This window comes from Eublepharis macularius, chromosome 3, assembly GCF_028583425.1.
Source record: "Eublepharis macularius isolate TG4126 chromosome 3, MPM_Emac_v1.0, whole genome shotgun sequence".
Lineage (NCBI taxonomy): Eukaryota > Metazoa > Chordata > Lepidosauria > Squamata > Eublepharidae > Eublepharis > Eublepharis macularius.
The window spans coordinates 135,257,165-135,276,867 of record NC_072792.1 but is presented as its reverse complement, the minus strand read 5'-3'; the positions used below and the strand labels follow the sequence as shown (position 1 = coordinate 135,276,867).

Here is a 19,703-nt window from a genome sequence, read left to right as displayed (position 1 = left end):
CATAACTACACTGTGACTTTGAAATGACAGAAATCTCTGATTTCAATCACTGATAATGGAAGATCTTGTTGGTGAACTCTGCCTTCCCTGTATCTGTTTTCTTTTGGCTTTTCCCTACGTCTTATCATGCATGTATGCACATGGTAGGCATTCCCTTTCACCTTCTTCCCAATTCTTAGCCAAGCAAGCCTTTATTGGATGGTGTGGGAAACCTCTGGGAGGTGGAAATATGTGGACCTGACTATTGCCAATGGTATGTCTACTAACTGATTATCAAGACAGCTTGAGTGGTATTAATTTAACTGTTTCAAACTAATAATTGATTTTTAATACTTCTGCCACATCTCATTCTGTGTTTAGAGGTGGGTTTCAAAATCCAGAACCATAAAGTAACAAGCATATTTAATAGTCAAACAAACATTATTGTTTGCTGGAATACTGCTGTAACCTCCATCAGCTGTTCTTAGTGTTACAGGAGGCAGAAGTTATTTGTTGTGAGTAACAAGAAAAAAGTAACTTCCTATGGAAAATAGCTTTGTTGTTACTCAGTTGGGGGAAACTGAAGCTGTGTTCTTCTCTTCCCTGCAGGATCATTTAACCCTTAAAAGATTACTCTTGGCATTTTAGGACCCTTGTGGATTAACAGTTGCAGTGGAGTAGAGGAAAATTTCCCTTTCTCCTTGCTGTCCCTTCTGTGGAGCTGTGCTGATGCATGATGGAGGAAGGGCAGTATCCACCCCTCTTCCCCTTTGCAGATTTCTGACCAGAGATGCTAGAATATCTGCCAGTTCAACTTATTTCATGTTGGCCAGTGGTGATCAGACAGCCAGTTAACTGACAGGCTGTTTGCAACCTTGTTCCTTTTGCAGGAGCAGGCTACTTACAGCCATCAGAAGCCAACTCCCAGCTAAGAAGGGATTAGGTAAGAGTTGGTTTCTGATCTCCTGCTGGGGAAATTTTGCTCCCCCCCTGCTTCGGGGGTAAATCGGGGAATCATGAGTCCCAGCTGATCTGGAGTTGGTCTAAGCTCTTGGAAATTGTGCTATCTCCCAGCCTTGTTTAGATACAAGACTTGGAGTGGGTGGGTGGGAAGGAGAGGCTGATCATAAACCCAACTGATTTTGCTTCTTTTCTCCCCGCTCCAAACTATCAGCTTGGCTTGCAGAGAAAAGGAGACAGACAAGCTCTCCTCTCCCTTGTTGAATTGCAGAGTTTAAAAGCATTGCATCTTTCCTCACCCAGCTTGGAAGGGAGGGAAGAGAAATGTTCTCTTTCTTTCTCTTTTGCAGTGCAGCGGTCAGTAGTTACGTTGCTATCCTAATCCAGCTTGAAGGGGAAGGAAGAGCTCCCTTTTGCAGTTCCATTATATAGCTATTTTCCTGAGGGAACTAGTGAGCTGTGATTGGCTTCTGATCAACAGGAAGCTGTTCAAGTTGCTTGATGCAATCTGAACATATCTTTGATAAATTCACAGTCTGATTGTGAGTGAACAAGGTAACTTCATCTGCCGAACAAGCTTCTTGAGAAATTTGTGTCATCTCTATCCCTGACCATGCAGCTGTTCATTCATATGGTTTCCACAACCCAGGATTAATCTTTTGGGGGATCAAAAGCAAAGAAGAATGTGGGAAAACTCAGAACACTTTCCCCTGATAGTTTATTGGATACAGTGGAAAAGAATGCTAGTTTTTGTAAGTGACATTAGTATTTTCATGGAGAAGCTTATACTAGCCTCCTGCTTTTGGTGTGGCTGCCTTAAAGGAGAAGGTTCTAGTAACTGCCAAAACTCTTCTTAAAAAGTACTCAAATGCATGTTAGATACTTGTCCAAGACAAAGCAATTAAGAATTATAACAAGTAAGTTGTCTACCTGAAATTCACAAGGGTGCTATTAACAAAGTCAACATTTTAAAGTCATATTTAGTCTATATTCTGTATTCCTGAAAAAATGAAAAATGCAGTATTGATGTGTAATCATACCTCTTTTAGTTTTCTAGAGCATAAAAACTCACAGTTGTTCTAATTTAAATGAAATTCTATTAGCTTAATTTTCAGAATATTCAAACTGCCTCTAAACGTTTTGTAATTTAGGTTGGATGGGCAATGGCCTGAAGGTTTACAGCCTTTAAACAATACACTGCATTTTCTCAGCCCATTGACTTACAATTATACTGGAACTTATGTTTGTAAAGTAGCCAATTCTCTTGGCCAAAGAAGTGATCAAAAGACTATCTACATACTAGGTGAGTTCTTTCCCTGATGTTTTAAGGCATAGATTTCTAGAAAGATTCTATCAAAAATATAATTGTCAAAATGGATGTATGTTGTTACTTCCTCTTAACTGAAGTACATTGAGAAATCTATTGGTTGCTTACAAACTCAGTGAATTAACTTGATTCTTATTGCATGGCATCTGTGTTGCATACCTGTATATTTTTGTGAATGTATCTGCCCACAACACAAGTAGCTGTTATATTTGTGATATAGTAGACCAGCTTGAGGTATGGGTCAGTTCATTGTGGGTGGATTCATCTATACAATTCAGACTTGAAAACTGATACTGAGATTAAAAATGTGATGTGCTTTGCCTACTCACTCTCTACATGAAGATACTTGACAAAAATGTCCTTGGCTTTAGGATTCAACCCAATAATTCAGGAGCCAGGCTTACTTTTCAGCCTTTCAGGGTTTTATTCCCAAAGGACCATATTTTACCATTATTGTTGCCACAAAACCTAATCCTAAACTCTCCACAGTTTCTCATATTTAAAAAAAAACTATGACAAAAGTGTTGTAGTGTATAAATAAATATGAGGTAATCTTGGTTGTCACCACCACAACAAAAAGCTAAGCCCTAAACTAATTTCTTCCCCATTTCTCATATTATATTGCTGTTTTTAAAAGCTCCATGTAACTGAATATTGAAGCCAGTACAGAAAGCAACTGGTTAAGAAAAGATTTCATCCACCGCCACTGAATTGTGTAAATTAACATACAAATAAGCAATGTCATGAACTTCATACATACACATTTTTATGTCATATGGCACAACATATTTTGATGTGAAATGATAAACAATAGTTTTGTAGTTCTTCTGAGGATCACCATTGCTGAAAATAGTAGGCGCCACAATGAAATTTCTAGGCCATGGCACCCTAAGTGCCTGGAACTTTTTCAAGTCCTACTTCATTAATCTTTTTAGGTCAGCTTTTTTCTTAAATAAAACATGTTTCTTTGTAATGCACTCTAAGAAGCAGCTCACTTTAAATGGCCTGCTGTCACTTTGCTGTGCAGTAACTTTCTTTGTAAATAAATGTCTTGTGGGACATTTTTTCTAGTCTAGTTGTTTACACATGTATTAAGGTGCTACTTCAATTGGCTATTAAGGCAAGATTAAATTTTATTTGAGAAGTGATAAAATAGATATTATGGTGTGAAAAGAAGACATGCATTACATATTTACATCTTGCTGATATCTTAACATTCTTTCCTTTCTCTTTATCTACCTATTCCAGTTTATATGGCACTATATATTTGAGGATTCTATTATCTAGAATTTTGCTTACCTATAAAATGCATCAAATATTAGATTCATTTGCCTCAGTATTTGAACCAAAATCAGTACAATAAAGGTATGAAGAACTTGACACACACATACTGGACAATGTTTTAGGAAGTGTATGTTAAGAAAGTGAAGACAGTTTTGGATAAGTTTCAAAGGAAGGATGGTTGAAGTAGTATGTTACTAAAATAAGAGAGGGAGTTTCTTGGGCACTTACAAAGACAAAGTTTTTTTGTGCGGCATAAACATTTGTGGACTAGAACCAACCATTGTTACTCACAGGTGGCTTTGTATTTAGTGGGGTGTATCCCTCCGCTTAACTTCATAGAGTAGGACTTTTCCATTTCCCCCTTATCTTGCAGTCCACTGGCACCCCCTCCCTCAGTTATTTCTGTGGGTCATTACACTGTTAGGAACAGTATTGAGGGGGGAAAGTGAGGTCTGCAATGGGAGAGAGATTGAAAGAAATCACTGCCTTCTCTTCCAAAGGCTTAAGATTTCATATAGGTTGGGTGATGGTGGTGATGGTAGAAGAGAAAAGTGTCATCAAGTCATAGCTTACTTATGGCGACCCCTGTTGGGGTTTTCAAGGCAAGAGTCTAACAGAGGTGGTTTGCCATTGCCTGCTTCTGCAACCCTCGTCTTCTTTGGAGGTCTCCCATCCAATTACTAACCTAGGCTGACCCTAGCTTCTGAGAACTGATGAGGTTGGCCTTGCCTGAGTTATTCATTTAAGAGCTGTCTCCCATCACAATGGGGAGTATTCCTGGGATCAAAGAGACCAACCCTGCTGCACAGGATGGGGAAAGATGTGGGCTGAAAGAAAGCAAACTCAGCTTGTTTCCCTTCAGCCAACACACAAAGCCCCTAGATGGGGCAGTCCTAGCAAGCCCATTCCCCTGTCCCAGGATGCAGTCCCCCTCCCCACCCTGTTATCTGCCTGTTTCTTGGAGTTGTTGACTGAAGAATGGGACCTGAGCCAGCCTTTGCTCCTGACATAATCCTAAATTGGGGTAACCAGACTAAAAGACTATATGCCTTCCAGATTCTTTCCCCATAAGCCAGTGTGGTGCAGTGGTCACGGTGCTAACATCTTTTGGGAGACCAGGGTACTTTCCATTTATTGTAAACTTTGTGGGTGAAAGGTCATTGTAGAAAGCAAAGAGGAAATTTTCAAAATGGTTCACATCCCATTTTTTCTTCCACTTTCAAGTTGTCTGCCTTTGAAGCAATCCAAACCACTTCAGGTGCTCTGCCCTCTGTCTTCCATCTATGCTTAGTGTGGTAGAGAAGGAAGGTAGGATTACACAAAGCCAGCTAGCCTAATGGTCAGTTGAGTTCTGTTGGCCTCAGCCTGAGAGCCTGAAAACATTAAGCACCTGCTATCAACCAATTCTACCAGTTTCTGAGATTTGTGAGGAAAATACCCTTCAACTTCCAAGCTGAGCCTAGCAGGTGGCTGTTCATTAAGCCTTTGTCACTTGGCTGGGCAGCAGGTGGAGAACCCTGTTTCCTGACTTGATTCCTGGACATGAACTTTAATCTGGTCACAATAGTCACAATTTTCAAATGTTCTCCAGATGTTTGTACCATAGTGATGCTTTTTTTCCAGAAATATAACTACTATAAGATGGTAGAGGAATCAGTGGCCTTTAACAACTACGTTTAAACTATCATTGCCTAAGATCCATGATCTCCTCTATGCAGTATCTCTATTTATGTTCATCTGTCTCCCCTTTTTTCGTTTAGTGTGCTTTAATATATTCACAAAGAATGTGTGTTAACAAATCACCTAATTTATGTGAATAAACAGTTCCTGTAGTGACAGATAGTATCCAGATCTAACAGTAATAATGTTCAATAAACTGTATTCTAACTCTGTAAGCAAGACACCATGAAAATACTTCAAAGATCATAAAACAAAACTAAATTTTGAAGATAATTATGGTTCATTGAATTACTTGAAATATAGACAGTTCAAATGTAATCAAATCAGTGGCTGAACTTGTTAAGTTATGATTCTGTAAAAAAAATACTAGGCTTATGAATCCTTCTAAATTGTTGTCTTGCCTACTCAGTTGGTACTATCTTAGAAGAAGTAGTCTTAGACTAATATTGTATTAACAGTTTCCTCCAGTTGATTATATTTCAGGGGACTACATGCTACTTTAAATTAGGTACCTTTTGATTTTAAATTCTAAACTGTTGAGTTTCTCCTAACACTAATTTTTTGTAGTGTTCTGGGAAAAAATTTCATTGATTGCTCCAACATTTTGGATGTGTCCTGTGTAAGTGTTAAAAATCTTTGAATGTTACACATTATGGGTGGGACCCTGGAGTTAGGATAAGCATATCCAAAGCCCTTGGGCATGCTCAGTGAAATTTTAGACTTTTTTTCTTTTTACTAGCAGATTCCTATCCTGCATTACAAACTGTTTTATGATACTGTCCTTGTAGACAACTGCAGATTGTTCTTGGGCACATTAATCAAATTGCACAATTCTCTGGACCCAGGCTGTTGGCATACTCTACAAAAACTGAAGCTTTGCAGTACCCATATGCTAAATTTACACCTGACTTGCAAAGCCAGTCTAATAAAGATGGTGTGTATTATTCAGTCTGTAAATGTACACACCCTCCGTAATGGAAATAATGTAACCTTACAGTGGCAAATATTAGAACTTGAAGCATCATTGTATGCACTGCACCTATCTCCAGAAATCAGGCAGTTTAAGTGTTTCTGGGCACCTTCCAGTACTAGTTAAGAATTTCAGAAGCATTGACTTGCATAATGTGTTAAGTATGCGTTTGCCACTTTTATAGCTATGAAATTTAATAATTCCACATGTTTGGGACAAGAGTTAAAATCATATCTAGCTAACTTTGGCATGTAATCTATAGTTTTTCATTCTTTATTCTAATGTTGACACTACTGTTAAAGTTCCAGTTCACCCCAAAATAAGTTTTGTGTGTGTTTCTTTCACTTAGCTTTTAGCTCTTGACTTCAGAGAATAGGACAAATTTTCACTTTTTTGCTGATGGAAATAATCTTCTGTTTGCTCTAAAAAAGCATGGAAACAATTGCAGACAATAAGAAGTTTTTATACTTCAGTGAGTTGTCCAGATGCTGTGTGACTGTTTCAAGTTTGTACTTCTATCAAAATTAATGAATATCATGGAGATACAAGAAGAATGAAAAACTATGTTAAATACACTTACTTTCCCATCAACTGTGCTTTCTTATCAGCTCTTAACTGGTTTAGTTTGCATTGACATTCTTTGCCTTTTCTGTGTCTTGTGTATCTCTTTGCTCTTCCATTAGATCCTCCTCCTACTACCACATCACCACCCACGATTCCATGGCTTTCTCCAACTGATGGCATCACAGGTTTAACAACACAACCAAAACTAATATTTTTTTCAACATCACCATGGCCAGAAATGCAGGAAGACAATTGGGGCACCATCATCGGTAGTGCAGTGGGCGGGGCTCTTTTCCTGATACTTGTAAGTGTCTTGGTTGGCGCTGTCTGGTATAGGAGAAGGAGGACGTTCCGTGGTGACTACTTCGCAAAGAACTACATTCCACCATCTGATATGCAAAAGGAATCTCAGATAGATACTCTCCAGGTAGATGATGTGGATTCTTACCCTGACAGTGTGAAAAAAGAAACAAAACATCCAGTGAACAGTCTCATAACTAAAGACTACTTGGGAGAACCTGAAAAAACAGACTGGAATAATGTAGACACTATAAACAGGTACCAGGAAAGGTATGAAAGACCTATGGATTACTATGAAGGTGGAACACTAGGAATGAAATACTTGAGTGACGAATGTTACGATGAAAATGAAGATGACTTAGTTTCACATGTAGATGGTTCTGTAATATCTCGAAAGGAGTGGTATGTGTAAGGGCCACTTTCAAATCTTGACAGTACATAAAAGCCCTTTCATTAGCTGATCACTTTCAGATTGTTTATACTTTTTTCTTGAAGAATAAGCTTTTTGAAGTTGATTTTCAAGCTTTTTATATTCTAACTTGACAAATGAAATGTAAAACCTCGTTTAAATGTATTGAAGCTGCTTTATGATTTTTTTCAATGCTGTACTACTGTCTTTCAAAAGATCTGAATTTTAAAATAGTGCTTTATTTGGCCTATAGCACAAGTTAAAGATCAAAGTGCTAAGTGGAAAAAAACCCATGAAATTGTTATAAAGAATTTGAAATGAAGCAACTGTCTTTCCTTGTGACTACAAGCTTGTGATCAAGAATTATCTTGATGCATCATTTTGAGCTATATATTTGAGTAAAAAGCAACATGAAACTGATTCTCATATAGAGCTGATCTAAGGCACATTTTGTTTACATAAGGTAATTTTTACAATATGAAATATTCTGATGGCACAGTTTTTTCAAAGCTTTATTTTTAGGCTTTCTGCACAGAATTGAATACCTCTACATTTTTGAGACTTGCCATAATTAGATTCTGTAGTGGGTGTGATACCTCTTACAGGTTACTTGTTGCACTGAACCTGTTGCAAATAGACTTTCAATGAACAGTCTTGCAACATTATCACTATCTATATTTGTACACTGCATTTTAATTCCAAACACTGGAATATTAGATTCCAAACACTTCAGCTGCATTTCGGAAGAATTCTTTCCAAAAGGTTGATTAAATGTTGCTTCAATAAAAATGGCTCATCTTAACTAAAATAAAGAAGTAATATTCAGAAAATGTTAGGTTTCCCTATGCACTCTTCAGAATGTTAATTAAGCACAAAGCTATAAATACATTCAGTTAAAACACAGATGCAACTTCTATATTTGAGTGAAGATGCATTTTAAGAGAATAAAATCAGCTTTTCACAGACCTTTGTGGAATTACAAGGAGTGTGTGGGCTGTATAAAGAAACATTAACCAAGGAGTATAAAAGTTTTAAATGCAAAGGCAACCTTACGTTCGCTGTTTTTTTAAAAGCATGTATAATTCTGAAAAAACTGCCTATTTTGAGGTGAAAGCATGAAAAGGTGTGGCAAGACACACAAATGTCAGCTTAAAGTGAAGCAATACCAGCTAATTCTATGTAATGTATAGAGAGGGTTTTTGAAAAAAATAATGCTGTTTGAAAAGAAATATAATAGTGTACAGAGAACAACTTACTGCAGAAGGAAGGAATTGAATTGGAGACAGAAGCAACAACTGTTTGTAAGAAAGGGTGTTGCTTTCTCTGAAATCTGGCATAGGATATGGGACAATTCTGCTGTTTAACAACACTTGAAAGTTGTGAAAAAATGCAGTTTGTACAGAGACTTCAGCATCATTAGAGGAACTCCGTGGACATTATAGTTTGAAGTTTAGAAGCAAGCCCCATTGACATGAGTGGGCTTGGCAAACATGCTCAAAACTAAAAATAGTTTGGTTTCAATAAATTATCCAAATTCAGAATCTTTGCAAATGGAATATTATATTAATTTGGCAGTCTAATTGGTGATGTGCATTCTTGGGTAATGCTTTGTAGCAACTATTTCCAAGTATATATCTGTGAGTAATATAAAATCATTACAAAATGATTACAGTATTTTTGAGCTTTTCAGTGAATACAGTATCTGTATTAAGGTGCAGTTTGACAGTACACTGTGACTTGGTTGCTATGTCTTCAAACATGTGACTGCAGTTTAGTATTTATAAATATATGAAACTAGTTTTCTATACATCTCTATCACATTGATAATTCAAGTGGTAACATTACTTTACTTGACCAAAGTCTCTTTTCAATACATTAGGAAGTGAAATTATCAAACCATGCTTGCCTGTGAACTCGAACGAGTTACTATAATTACTTTATGGATCTAGTCCATCCCTAGCTAATGTAAACTTACTTCAGTGAACTTACGGCCAGGCCTTAAGCTAACAGCAGGTCCTAACTCTTGTGTGTGTTTGTTTTTTATTATCTTTTTAAAAGATAGCTCGTGGTCTTAGGAACATCTCCATTGTAAACAATAGTGGCATACTTCATGTAAGCCCCCAAACACTTTCTTGTAACACTCAAATTTGGAAGTGAGTACCTAATGCTCTTTGTTCTTTATCTTAAGTTTGTTAAAATTTATCAAGAATTTCACAGTTAAATATGAAGAGGTTCATAATAGGGTTAAGATGTTAAGTGTTGCAGTGTTTCTTACCTAATGTATGTTTGGTGTAAATAGAGAAATGATTGTAAGTATGAATTAGCTGTTGTGTGAAATAAATCTTTTGTTAAATTAATTTCTTGAATGCAGGTCCTATGCACAAATAATTTAAAGACACAAAGTTGTATGCTAAAACAGGCTAGCAAACTAGACTATAAACATAGCTGAAAAGCATCAAATTAGTATTTCTGTGCATTATATTTGAATGTATTGTTGCACTGGAAAGCATTTCACAAACTGATGACTGGTCAGTCTGGCAGACTGCCATTGGGAAAGATTGTATAGTAAACTTTAAACCATTCTAGCAACCACTCACCCTCTGACTGTTTATATAACCCACACCCTAAGGGCAGAAAACGCTATAACATTTTTGTTGTTCAGCTATACAAAGTTTAGACTACTATTTTATTCAGTGAAGTGGTTAAATGTTTTAGTTTGTCAACCATAGAAGAAAGTCTATAAAAAAAAGCACCAGGACTTAAGCTGGTGTTGCTGTCAGAGTTCCCCAAAAAACAGAATCCAGCCATATGTGAAAAATGGATAGACTCTAAGGGATTGGATCCCATAGATCCATTCTTCTAACCATAGTGCTTTCTACTGGCATAAGGAGCTTTCTGATGGAAGAGGCTCAGCTTTTCTGCCAGCATCAGAGGAATGCTACTTACACTAGAGGGAAGTGCCACCAGTGGTGGAATAAATCCACAGGATCAAAATCAAGACTATAAGTACTTAATACTTCTAAATCTGTCTAGAACATTCTAAGCTGTTGTAGCTAACAGTATGGTTTCCGTGTTAAGAGAGGAATATTTAAACAGCAGCAGGTTTTAACAATTACGGAAGCATATGAAATTCTCTGAATTGCTGTTGGGGTTACACATGTGCCTATTTCAAAAAGAGTCCAGTAGCACCTTTAAGACTAACCAACTTTATTGTAGTCTTAAAGGTGCTACTGCACTCTTTTTGATTTTGCTACTACAGACTAACACGGCTAACTCCTCTGGATACTTGTGCCTATTTGTTTCCAAAATGGCAGCAGCGCATTATAGATCTGTTTTTCTATTTTTTATTCCTATGGTTGGTTCAAACTTCAGAGCATAGCAGTTTCATGTTCGCAGTTTTTTTCTTACAATTTACTGGTTTCCATCCCAGAATCACTTTGATTAAATCAAAGTAAAAAAGAAATATTAATGTGATTGCATCACATCAAGATTCCTCTTTTATTCTGTGTTTTGGTGCAAATCTGGGCAGTAGGTCATTGGTAACCAGTAAGAGAACAACAAGAAAAAGTAAACAGAACAATTGTGCAATTTCATCAGTTAATTTGAGATATTCTCCAAATTAAGTCAAATGGAAGGTGAATGCACAGAACAGGAGAAACCTCCCAATCCTTGTTTACTACATTATTTTGTAGAGCAACAATAGTGCTCTAGGTTGAAAACTATTTAAGTACTTTCACAATGGTTCAACATGCCTGGGATTAAGCTGCTAATTTTGCATGAGATGAGAGTAGCTAGCTTGTATGCTAAATGAACTGCATTTACAGTCATGTAATGTATGCAATTTTGTCTGTTTTGTCAGTTGTACATGTAGCAAATCAGGAAGCAAATGTACATTCTTGTGTGTAAAGGTATGTCATAGTTTCCTACACACTACTTATAAAGCACATTTCACCTCCTGATATATTGGGATTAATGATTTGAGACTAATGCAGTCATAAACTTCCTGATAGTCATATTTACTAGTTATTTGTAATCCATTCTTCTTCTGTGGAACTCAGAGCAGCTTTCCATATGATGCCATATCCAGCCAGCTTCCAGTCAGATCTGTTTAGCTTCACTATTTATTAATTTTTTATTTAGAACATTCCTTTGCCTCCTGTCTACAGAAACTAGAGTCCCCAAGATAGTGAACATTAAAACACTAACAAACAAAACAAGATTTTAAAACTCTATAAAATTTTTAAAAGGTTTTTTTAAAAAAAATAGTATGTAAACAGTTCAATAAATAGGGAGGAGGGCCAATTACCATTATTCGGGGTATGCCAGACAAAACAAAGAAGTCATCACTCACTGACAGACGACAACAGTAGAGGAGAACACATGAATCTCACTGAAGAGGGAGTTCCAAAATGTTTGTGCCATGATTGAGAAGGCCTTTTCTTCGGTTGCCACCTGTCTAGCTTAAGATGGCTGGGGTACACAAACTAGGGCTTCCAAAGATGACCAGAGTGGATGGGTAGGTCCATGTGGAAGAAGGCAGTCCTTAAGATGTGCTCGTCTCAAGCCATATAGGGCTTTAAAGGTCAATACAAGCACCTTGAAGCAAATTGGGTGCCAATGCAAATGGAACAAGACTGGAATGATATGGTCTGTACAACCCACTCCAATTAGCATTCTGGACACAGCGTTCTGTGCCAACAGAAGCTTCCAGACAGTGTTCGAGAGCAGCCCCCAGTAAAGCACATTGCAGTAATCTATTCTAGATGTTACTAAGCCACAAGGCTGCAGCTGGCTCACCAGCTAAAGTTTGTGAAAGGTATCCCTGGCAACCCATCTGTTTATCCAACAAGAGGCCCAGATCCAGGAGCACTCTCAAGCTATAAACCTGCTCCTTTAGAGGGAGCACAACCCCATCTAGAATAGGAGATAACTCAGAACTTCCCCCTGCCACCAGTAGCACCTCCATCTTGCTGGGATTATGTTCCAGTTTATTAACCTTCATCCCATCAAGCATCATTGGATGCTGCATCGTATGATGCAATTAGGCTCCTTTGTGTTTTTGGGGAGGGTATAATTAGTAATATTTAAATAAATAAATTATGCCTGCAGATTCTTCTCTGGACTGCTCAGTATTCGTTTGCAATATCAAAGTTTGCAAAATCAATCTTTGTGTAGTAATAAAGTACACATGCTAAGCTTTTGAACAAATAAAAGGTGTCTGAGCATCACTGAACAAACAACTTAGAACTGTAGCTGTGGATCAGTTTGGGCCAGAAAAAGGGTAGGCCAAAATTTAGCTGATAGGCTTTTCTGGCAAAAATGAAAATGTGAATGCAAGCTCTAGTGTAAATGAGTTTCAAGTTGCAAGTGTGTCCGATAGAAAGTAACAGAAGCTTCAGTTAGTCCTGACTCGGTTTTTTTTTCTGTTGATGCCAGTGGGGCTTAAGGGTAAAAGTGCAAGTGATAATGAATTACATGTATTTTGTCCCAAATATTTTTTACAGCTGTAAAGACTGGTCTAATGCTGAAAGGGGAGTGTTACTCTTCAAGTGTTACTTCTGTGAAAATTGCCCCATTTTTATCGTAAATGGAAAGGAGAAGAAAAGAAGTAAAAACAAAACAAAGCTGTCCATGCCACTTCTGTTGTTCAAATTGCATTCTATATGGCTGCATTTTTGTATTTATATTTGGGGACACACTTCATAGCATAGACACTATATCATGTTTAATTTTGAATTTAATTGAACCTTTGAATTGAACTTTGGTCTATAATCCTTGAAAGACACTTGCATTGTAAAATTCATCTTCGTTCTTATCTTCTTAAAGTATATTATTATCTGTATGTTCTGCTTCCATTCATTCTTACAGTAGAAAGTTTTGCATGTGGACAATATCCGTGAAGCAAAATGAGCACATCCATAGATGTAGCATAGAGGAAAAACTAATGAATAGCAAAAACGTTCAAGCATTTCTGATACAAATGTGTGTAATTAGGCCAAGTTTTCTAATGTCAAGTAATTAGTATTAAAATAAGGTCCAGTTGTACCAAATTGAAAACGGTATAGCCATTCCTGTTTATACTTGGTTGAAAAAAATTGCATCTCTTTATATATTTACAGAAAAGCTTAATATTTCTTACACAGTTTGTACAGAAATTGGATAGTAAAACTAGATCAATGCACTGAACATAATGTACACTATCTCAGAGACATAAAATAATGTCAGGTTGCTTTGGTAAGTAAAGCATATGTTTTTTGCTTTTGTATGGTTTAGGCAACAGTTTCTAAACAGACTGGCTTGCAGTATAACTTGTATTCATTTTTATGCCCTGCCCTATGCCCCACCTAATGAAATAATAGTTATTTTGCTATGCGATTTACAGATGTGTTCTAAAAATTACTTTTCCAAAAATTAAGCAGTTCAATTTTTTAAAGAATAGTTAATGTCTTAGGAACTGAAAGCATGTCACCATGTATCATCTTCCCTATTTTATTCTTGTTCTAAACTTTTAAATCTATATATTCAAAATGTATTCCTTGCAGTCATTTTTTCCCAGTATTTTGAGGAGCTGTTGATGACTCATATGCTCTGAAAATAGCAATTTGTAGAATTTGTACAAAATGTTTAACTGTGTTTTCAGAAGCAGTCAGCCATATTTCTGTTTCCAGATTTTGAGACGGGTTTTGATTAATGTGACATACTGCTTGAAAAGCATAATGCATGATCAATTACGTTTCAGATGTTCCATTTAAGCAGTCGTCATCTGTAGCTGTAGCTGGGGCAGTTATAGGAGCAGTACTTGCTCTATTTATCATTACCATTTTTGTGACGGTATTACTGACTCCCAGGAAGAAAAGGCCCTCATACCTGGACAAAGTGTAAGTTATGTTTCTTTAAACCAGTTGAAATCATTGCTCTCTCTCCTGGGTTTGTATTGTACCGATACGCATTTACACAGTCCTTGAAGTATTTAAATAGTTTGCATATGTTTCTGTACACCCCACATGTAGAGGCATAATCAGTGCAGTTAGGCTTAAGCTGTCAGAATGTTTCCTTCCAATCATCCAATAGATTCTGTTAGTTTGTCTCTTTAATTCATCTTATGCTTCAGATGTAAAAGAAATAATGCTTATGAAGAACATGAAGAACAGCAAAAGAATTTATTTATCATGTAACCCAAATCTGTGCATGAACACAGTCCAGTCCAAAGAACATAACCGTATAACTAGTTCATACAAAAATGAAAGAAGCTTTGCATTATGAGAAGACTTCAGGTGTAGTAGCAAGATGGACAGCTGATACAGCCATATATAGTGAACCTCCTTTGAATGAGGGAGTCTGGGTATGGTCTTGGATGCCTCCTTATTGATGACGGTTGCCAAGTCAGCATTATTTTATCTGTGTCAATGATCCATGCAACAGTCATGCCCAGGCACATTACACAACCGGCCTCCTACCAAGGGGAGGGGGGGCTGTGCTCCCCTTGATTCTGATGTTCATTTGATAGTTGGCCACCCTGTCCCACAGGCCCAAATGACTGAAGATGAGATTGTGCAATATATGCTCTGCACATAGGATGTTTTAACAAACTAATTTATTTTTAAGCTACCAATGTTCGATCTTTTATGTATCTTAATTGTTTTGTTTTGCTCTGAGCCCACTTGCAGGGAGAACGAACTATAAATTTAATAAATAAATAATTCATGGACTCCTATATGAATCAGGACAGAGCAAATATGATCTAGAAAATAACCTTGGCGGTATTCTTTCTTTGTTATGTCTTTCATAGGTATTCCTATGTGGTTTCTAAAAGTCAGTTGTGATTTGATGCCATTTTACACTGATACGAATAAATGACATAAAAATGACGTCCAAATTATATTGATGATTTTTCATGTAATGTGCTTTATCCTCCTTTCTTCAGGCTATAGACAGGACTGATAACTGTTAGATTACTTGGATAAATGTTTATATAAAACCATCAGTATGAAATTGTGCTAACTTTTGTATGAAGTATCAAATAATTAGTTTTACAGTTTATTAATATAAACTTAATTTCATCTCACTAGTGGTAATGATTAAAGTTTACTTTTTTCTTGCAGGATTGATCTCCCCCCAACACACAAACCTTCATCTTTGTATGAAGAAAGAGTTCATTCCTTGCCTCAGAAAGAAGTCATTCTTCCAGTAAGTTACTAAACAAAACTTGTGCTTCAAAAGGATAATGTGTTTCAAAAAGATACATGCTTATAAAATACAACATTTGTTTACAGAACATTTTGTACAGGTGCCTGATAGTCACAATGCAGTCCATTCTTTATAATCTTTTTTTCTCAGTCACCAAGAATTTTTAATGGATAAGAAAAAATATATATATATCAAATACTAAAGTTATTAAGGTATTGGCTGGATTCCAATATGCAGATTTTAGAATACTAACAGGTTCAAATTAAGGTAAGTCTCGGGAGTAGAACAGATTACAAAGAATAGGAGCCACCCCTGACTGTAAAGTAAGTTCCTGTTTAGGTAGTTTAGTCTAACAGAAGGGTCCCTAAGTATGGCTTTTCTTTTACTGTTCTAGCAAACGACTCATGGTAGGCCTAATATGCACTAGTCCATTGAATTCTGAAAGCATATTCAAATACTGAGGTTTTGTATTTCGGTATCTTACAAGTTGCTAAGGTTGTCAATGTCAAAGAGAATGTTAGGTGAGTTTAGTGTAGTCTACCCTCTCTATTCCATGTATATACACTTTTATTCAAGATAGCTTTCAAACATTTACCAAGTCAATTACTCTCACAAAGTAATTGTAATATTAGTTCAAGGACATTCTTTGGCTCATGCCAAAGTACATATCTTTCCTCAAGTTTCTTTCTTGCCTGCTAGAAGGCAAGAGTGAAGGCAACATCCCTTTAAAGAGCCATCCAACCCTCTAAAAAAAACAAGAGAGACCAGATAACAAAGGCAGCAGAAGATCCAATCGTGCACGAATCAACAAATGTTTCATTGAGGAGCAGACCCTGCTTGTTTCTTTCATGCTGCACTTCATGTTTAGAAACAGGCAATGTCTCATAAATTAACTGATTCTGTTTCAGTTAACAATTTCTTCCTAGTTGACTAAATTCATGCTTCATATACTCTGTTATAATTTGATGTTTGGCTAGTCTTAGCTCCAAGCAAACAAATTAACATTAGGTAATGCCTTCTGAGAAATTTGGTTTGTTTTTTCCCTAGGTCTTGTTTAAGAGCTCTTATCATTCTTTATATCCTGTGTTTATAAGGATATCTGAGTCCAAAAATAAGTTTCCTGTCAAACCTCAAAAGTGTATCCATATGGAATGTATTAGGGGTGTGAACCTGAAAAATATTCAGGTTTCCCCGAAGCGGGAAAAAGTTTTTGTTTTTGTTTTTAAAAAATTGTACCGATGTATGCATTAATATTACCTCCACATACAGTCTATACTTCATGTACATTTACATATAGAATAAATTTAACAATCCATACATCCAATACAAGCTTGTTTTCCCCCTTTTCTCCCCCTCCCCCAAGAGGAACGACCATAAGAATCATCTGCTTTATATCTTTAACCATGAGCACACTCTTTGGAGTTTCGTTAATATAATTTGGTTGGTCTCTCCTCTTACCCATCTTATGTATCTAGACCATTTCTTCCTTATCGTTAATGTCTTACTTTCCCATGTCTTACCCTGTTTTAATATTGATAAAATGTCTGATTGGATCCATTCATATAGATACCAATTCCATCTTTCCAAAGTCCATTTAGAGGCATCTTTCCATCCATACGCTATTACAGCATGGGCAGTTATAATCATGGCTTTTAACAAGTGCTGTCTATTTTCCTGTACTTTGTTATTCCCCCAGATTCCCATAAATAGGATCTCTCCCATTTAAATTTATCTCAACATCGCAAAGCTCCTTCACCGCAGGAAAAAGTTTTGAGAAAAACTCCGAAATCCGAAGTGGAAAGTTAGATGGTGGATGCTTCTAGTAGGGAGGGACTCGTTCTCATTTCTTCGGCCAGTGGGGGCCCAGCTCAGCCTCAACCATACACCTGGTGGAACAGCTCCATCTTACAGGCCTGGAGGAAGGATAACAAATCCTGCCGGGCCCTGGTCTCATTAGATGGTGCGTTCCACCAGGTTGGAGCCAGAACTGAAAAGGCCCTGGCTCTGGTTGAGGCCAGGCAGGCCTCCCTGGGACCAAGAATCACTAATAGTTGTTTGTCACCTGATCTAAGTGTCCTCTGGGGCACTTATAGGGTGAGGCGGTGCCACAGATATGCTGGTCCCAGTCCGCATAGGGCTTTATAGGTTAGTACCAAAACCTTGAACCTTATTCAGTACTCTACTGGCAACCAATGCATCTGGCGCAATAATGGTGTTATATATGCATTACCAGGAACACCGGTGATAACACGCACCGCCACATTTTGGGCCAGCTGCAACCGCTTAAATCATTAGAGGGTGACTTAAGCTCTGTATCAGTTGTTTTCAGCCATACACTACTGAATTCTAACCATCATTGCATGCTTTCTGTAGCATATATTTAGAGGTCTATAATGTTTTGTCCATAATTTCTATAGAGAGAATATCCCTTTAAACACCTTATTATGAATTATTTCTAGAAGTTTTTGTATAGGTACTATAATACGGATATCTTTGTGCAGGCTCTAAATCACTATTTTCTTAGTAAATGAAAAAAAAGGATATTTCAGTTCTGTGGCATCTATCTAAAAGAAGCACAAGCCAAACCAGAAAGGTAATATGAGTAGTACATATTTAAACCATTTAAGTCCCACTGAATGTTATAAATAGGCTAAACTTTAACATAGTTAGGTTTGTGTAGTCATGCCTGGTTAAAATTTCTGGATATGATCTAATAGCAAATGTGCAGTCCAAGCAAGTTCTTCATACACCATTCAGAAGTAATCATGCAGAATCACAGAAGTGACAGTATTTATGTAGTGATTATGAAACAAATTACTTGGTTTACATTGTTGTAAAATAACAAAGGACGTAGAATGGACTCAGACAAAATATGCTTAACAGTTGAAAAATAGAGACATGACAGTGAATCAGCAGTGTCTAGTTAGTAAACAGAGAAAGAGGTATGTTTTTGATATCTATGAAAAACAACTGCTTGAACAATTTTAGGAATTAACCATTGAAAATCCATTGCATTCTAAACAACAATTAGTAATCTTATAGCAGCTTCATAAAATTAAACTCATACATGAGCATGAAACATCATCTTAATTTTGGAATATATGCATGGTGTTTGTTTTGATCTTCATGGTCCTGAACTGCTTAGATATATTCTTCAGTGTTTATGTCCCACTTGACTATAGTTAACCACTAGGACCTCCTATGTCATCTGTAACAAAGTTTGGGGTACTGTTATGCAAAGGTCAGTGGTTCAGTGACGGATATTCTTAGTTGATGCCCCAAAGTCATGGATCTGCATCCCAGCAAAAATGTTTGCTACAGCAAAATTTTCTGTCTCTTTTGAAAGTTCAGCAAAAAGTCTGGAATTGAATGTGTGGGTTCATCTTTCTGGTTTGTAGAGTTTCCTTGTGTACTGATGTTACAGAAGGAAGGGGGAGGGAAAAGTGTCTTTCCTTGCTAGAAAACTCCCTTAGACTAAAGTCTCCATGGAGAACACCCTGGTAACCAGCTGACGCTAGAGATGGGCACGAACCGGGAAAACGAACCATGAACATTCACAAACTTGCCCTGGTTTGCGAAGCAGTTCATTTGGTTTGTCACTTTCAGGGACTGTAGAACAGCCCCCTTGACAGTCAGAGATGCCAAACTCACAGGGGGTCTTCAGCAGGCTCTCCTGCAGCCACTCACCAAGTTTGGTGAAGATTGGATTTCGGATGTCTGAGTTGTACACCCCCAAAGGGCTGCCCCCAGGAAAGTTCCATTGCCAATTGACTTGCATTGGCTCCATTGAAATACATTGCAGCACCAATAAATTGCAAATGAAAATGTGAGATGGAATTACAGTCTTCCTCTTAGAACAGCCTGACAATGCATTTGATGAAGAGAGCTGTGGTTCTCGAAAGCTTATGCTACAATAAAGTTGGTTAGTCTTAAAGGTGCTACTGGACTCTTTACTATTTGCAACTACAGACTAACACGACTAACTCCTCTGGTTCTCAGAGGAAGATTCTGTAACTCCATCCCACGTTTTCATTGCAACTTTT

The 19,703-nt window shown here is 37.1% G+C and overlaps 1 protein-coding gene across 3 annotated transcripts in view; it reads left to right on the top strand.

The window, feature by feature from the left end:
• NECTIN3 (nectin cell adhesion molecule 3) overlaps window positions 1-19,703 on the top strand; it is a 109,142-nt gene that overhangs the window by 73,470 nt on the left and 15,969 nt on the right. For 2 of the 3 annotated variants that reach the window (XM_054973528.1, XM_054973527.1), the window contains exons 5-7: window positions 2,091-2,242; window positions 14,213-14,351; window positions 15,576-15,660. In XM_054973528.1, coding sequence (XP_054829503.1) covers window positions 2,091-2,242; window positions 14,213-14,351; window positions 15,576-15,660 — 376 coding nt within the window. Of the gene's footprint in view, window positions 1-2,090; window positions 2,243-6,883; window positions 9,831-14,212; window positions 14,352-15,575; window positions 15,661-19,703 lie in introns of those variants that run through there. The other variant, XM_054973526.1, reaches the window with a different exon arrangement.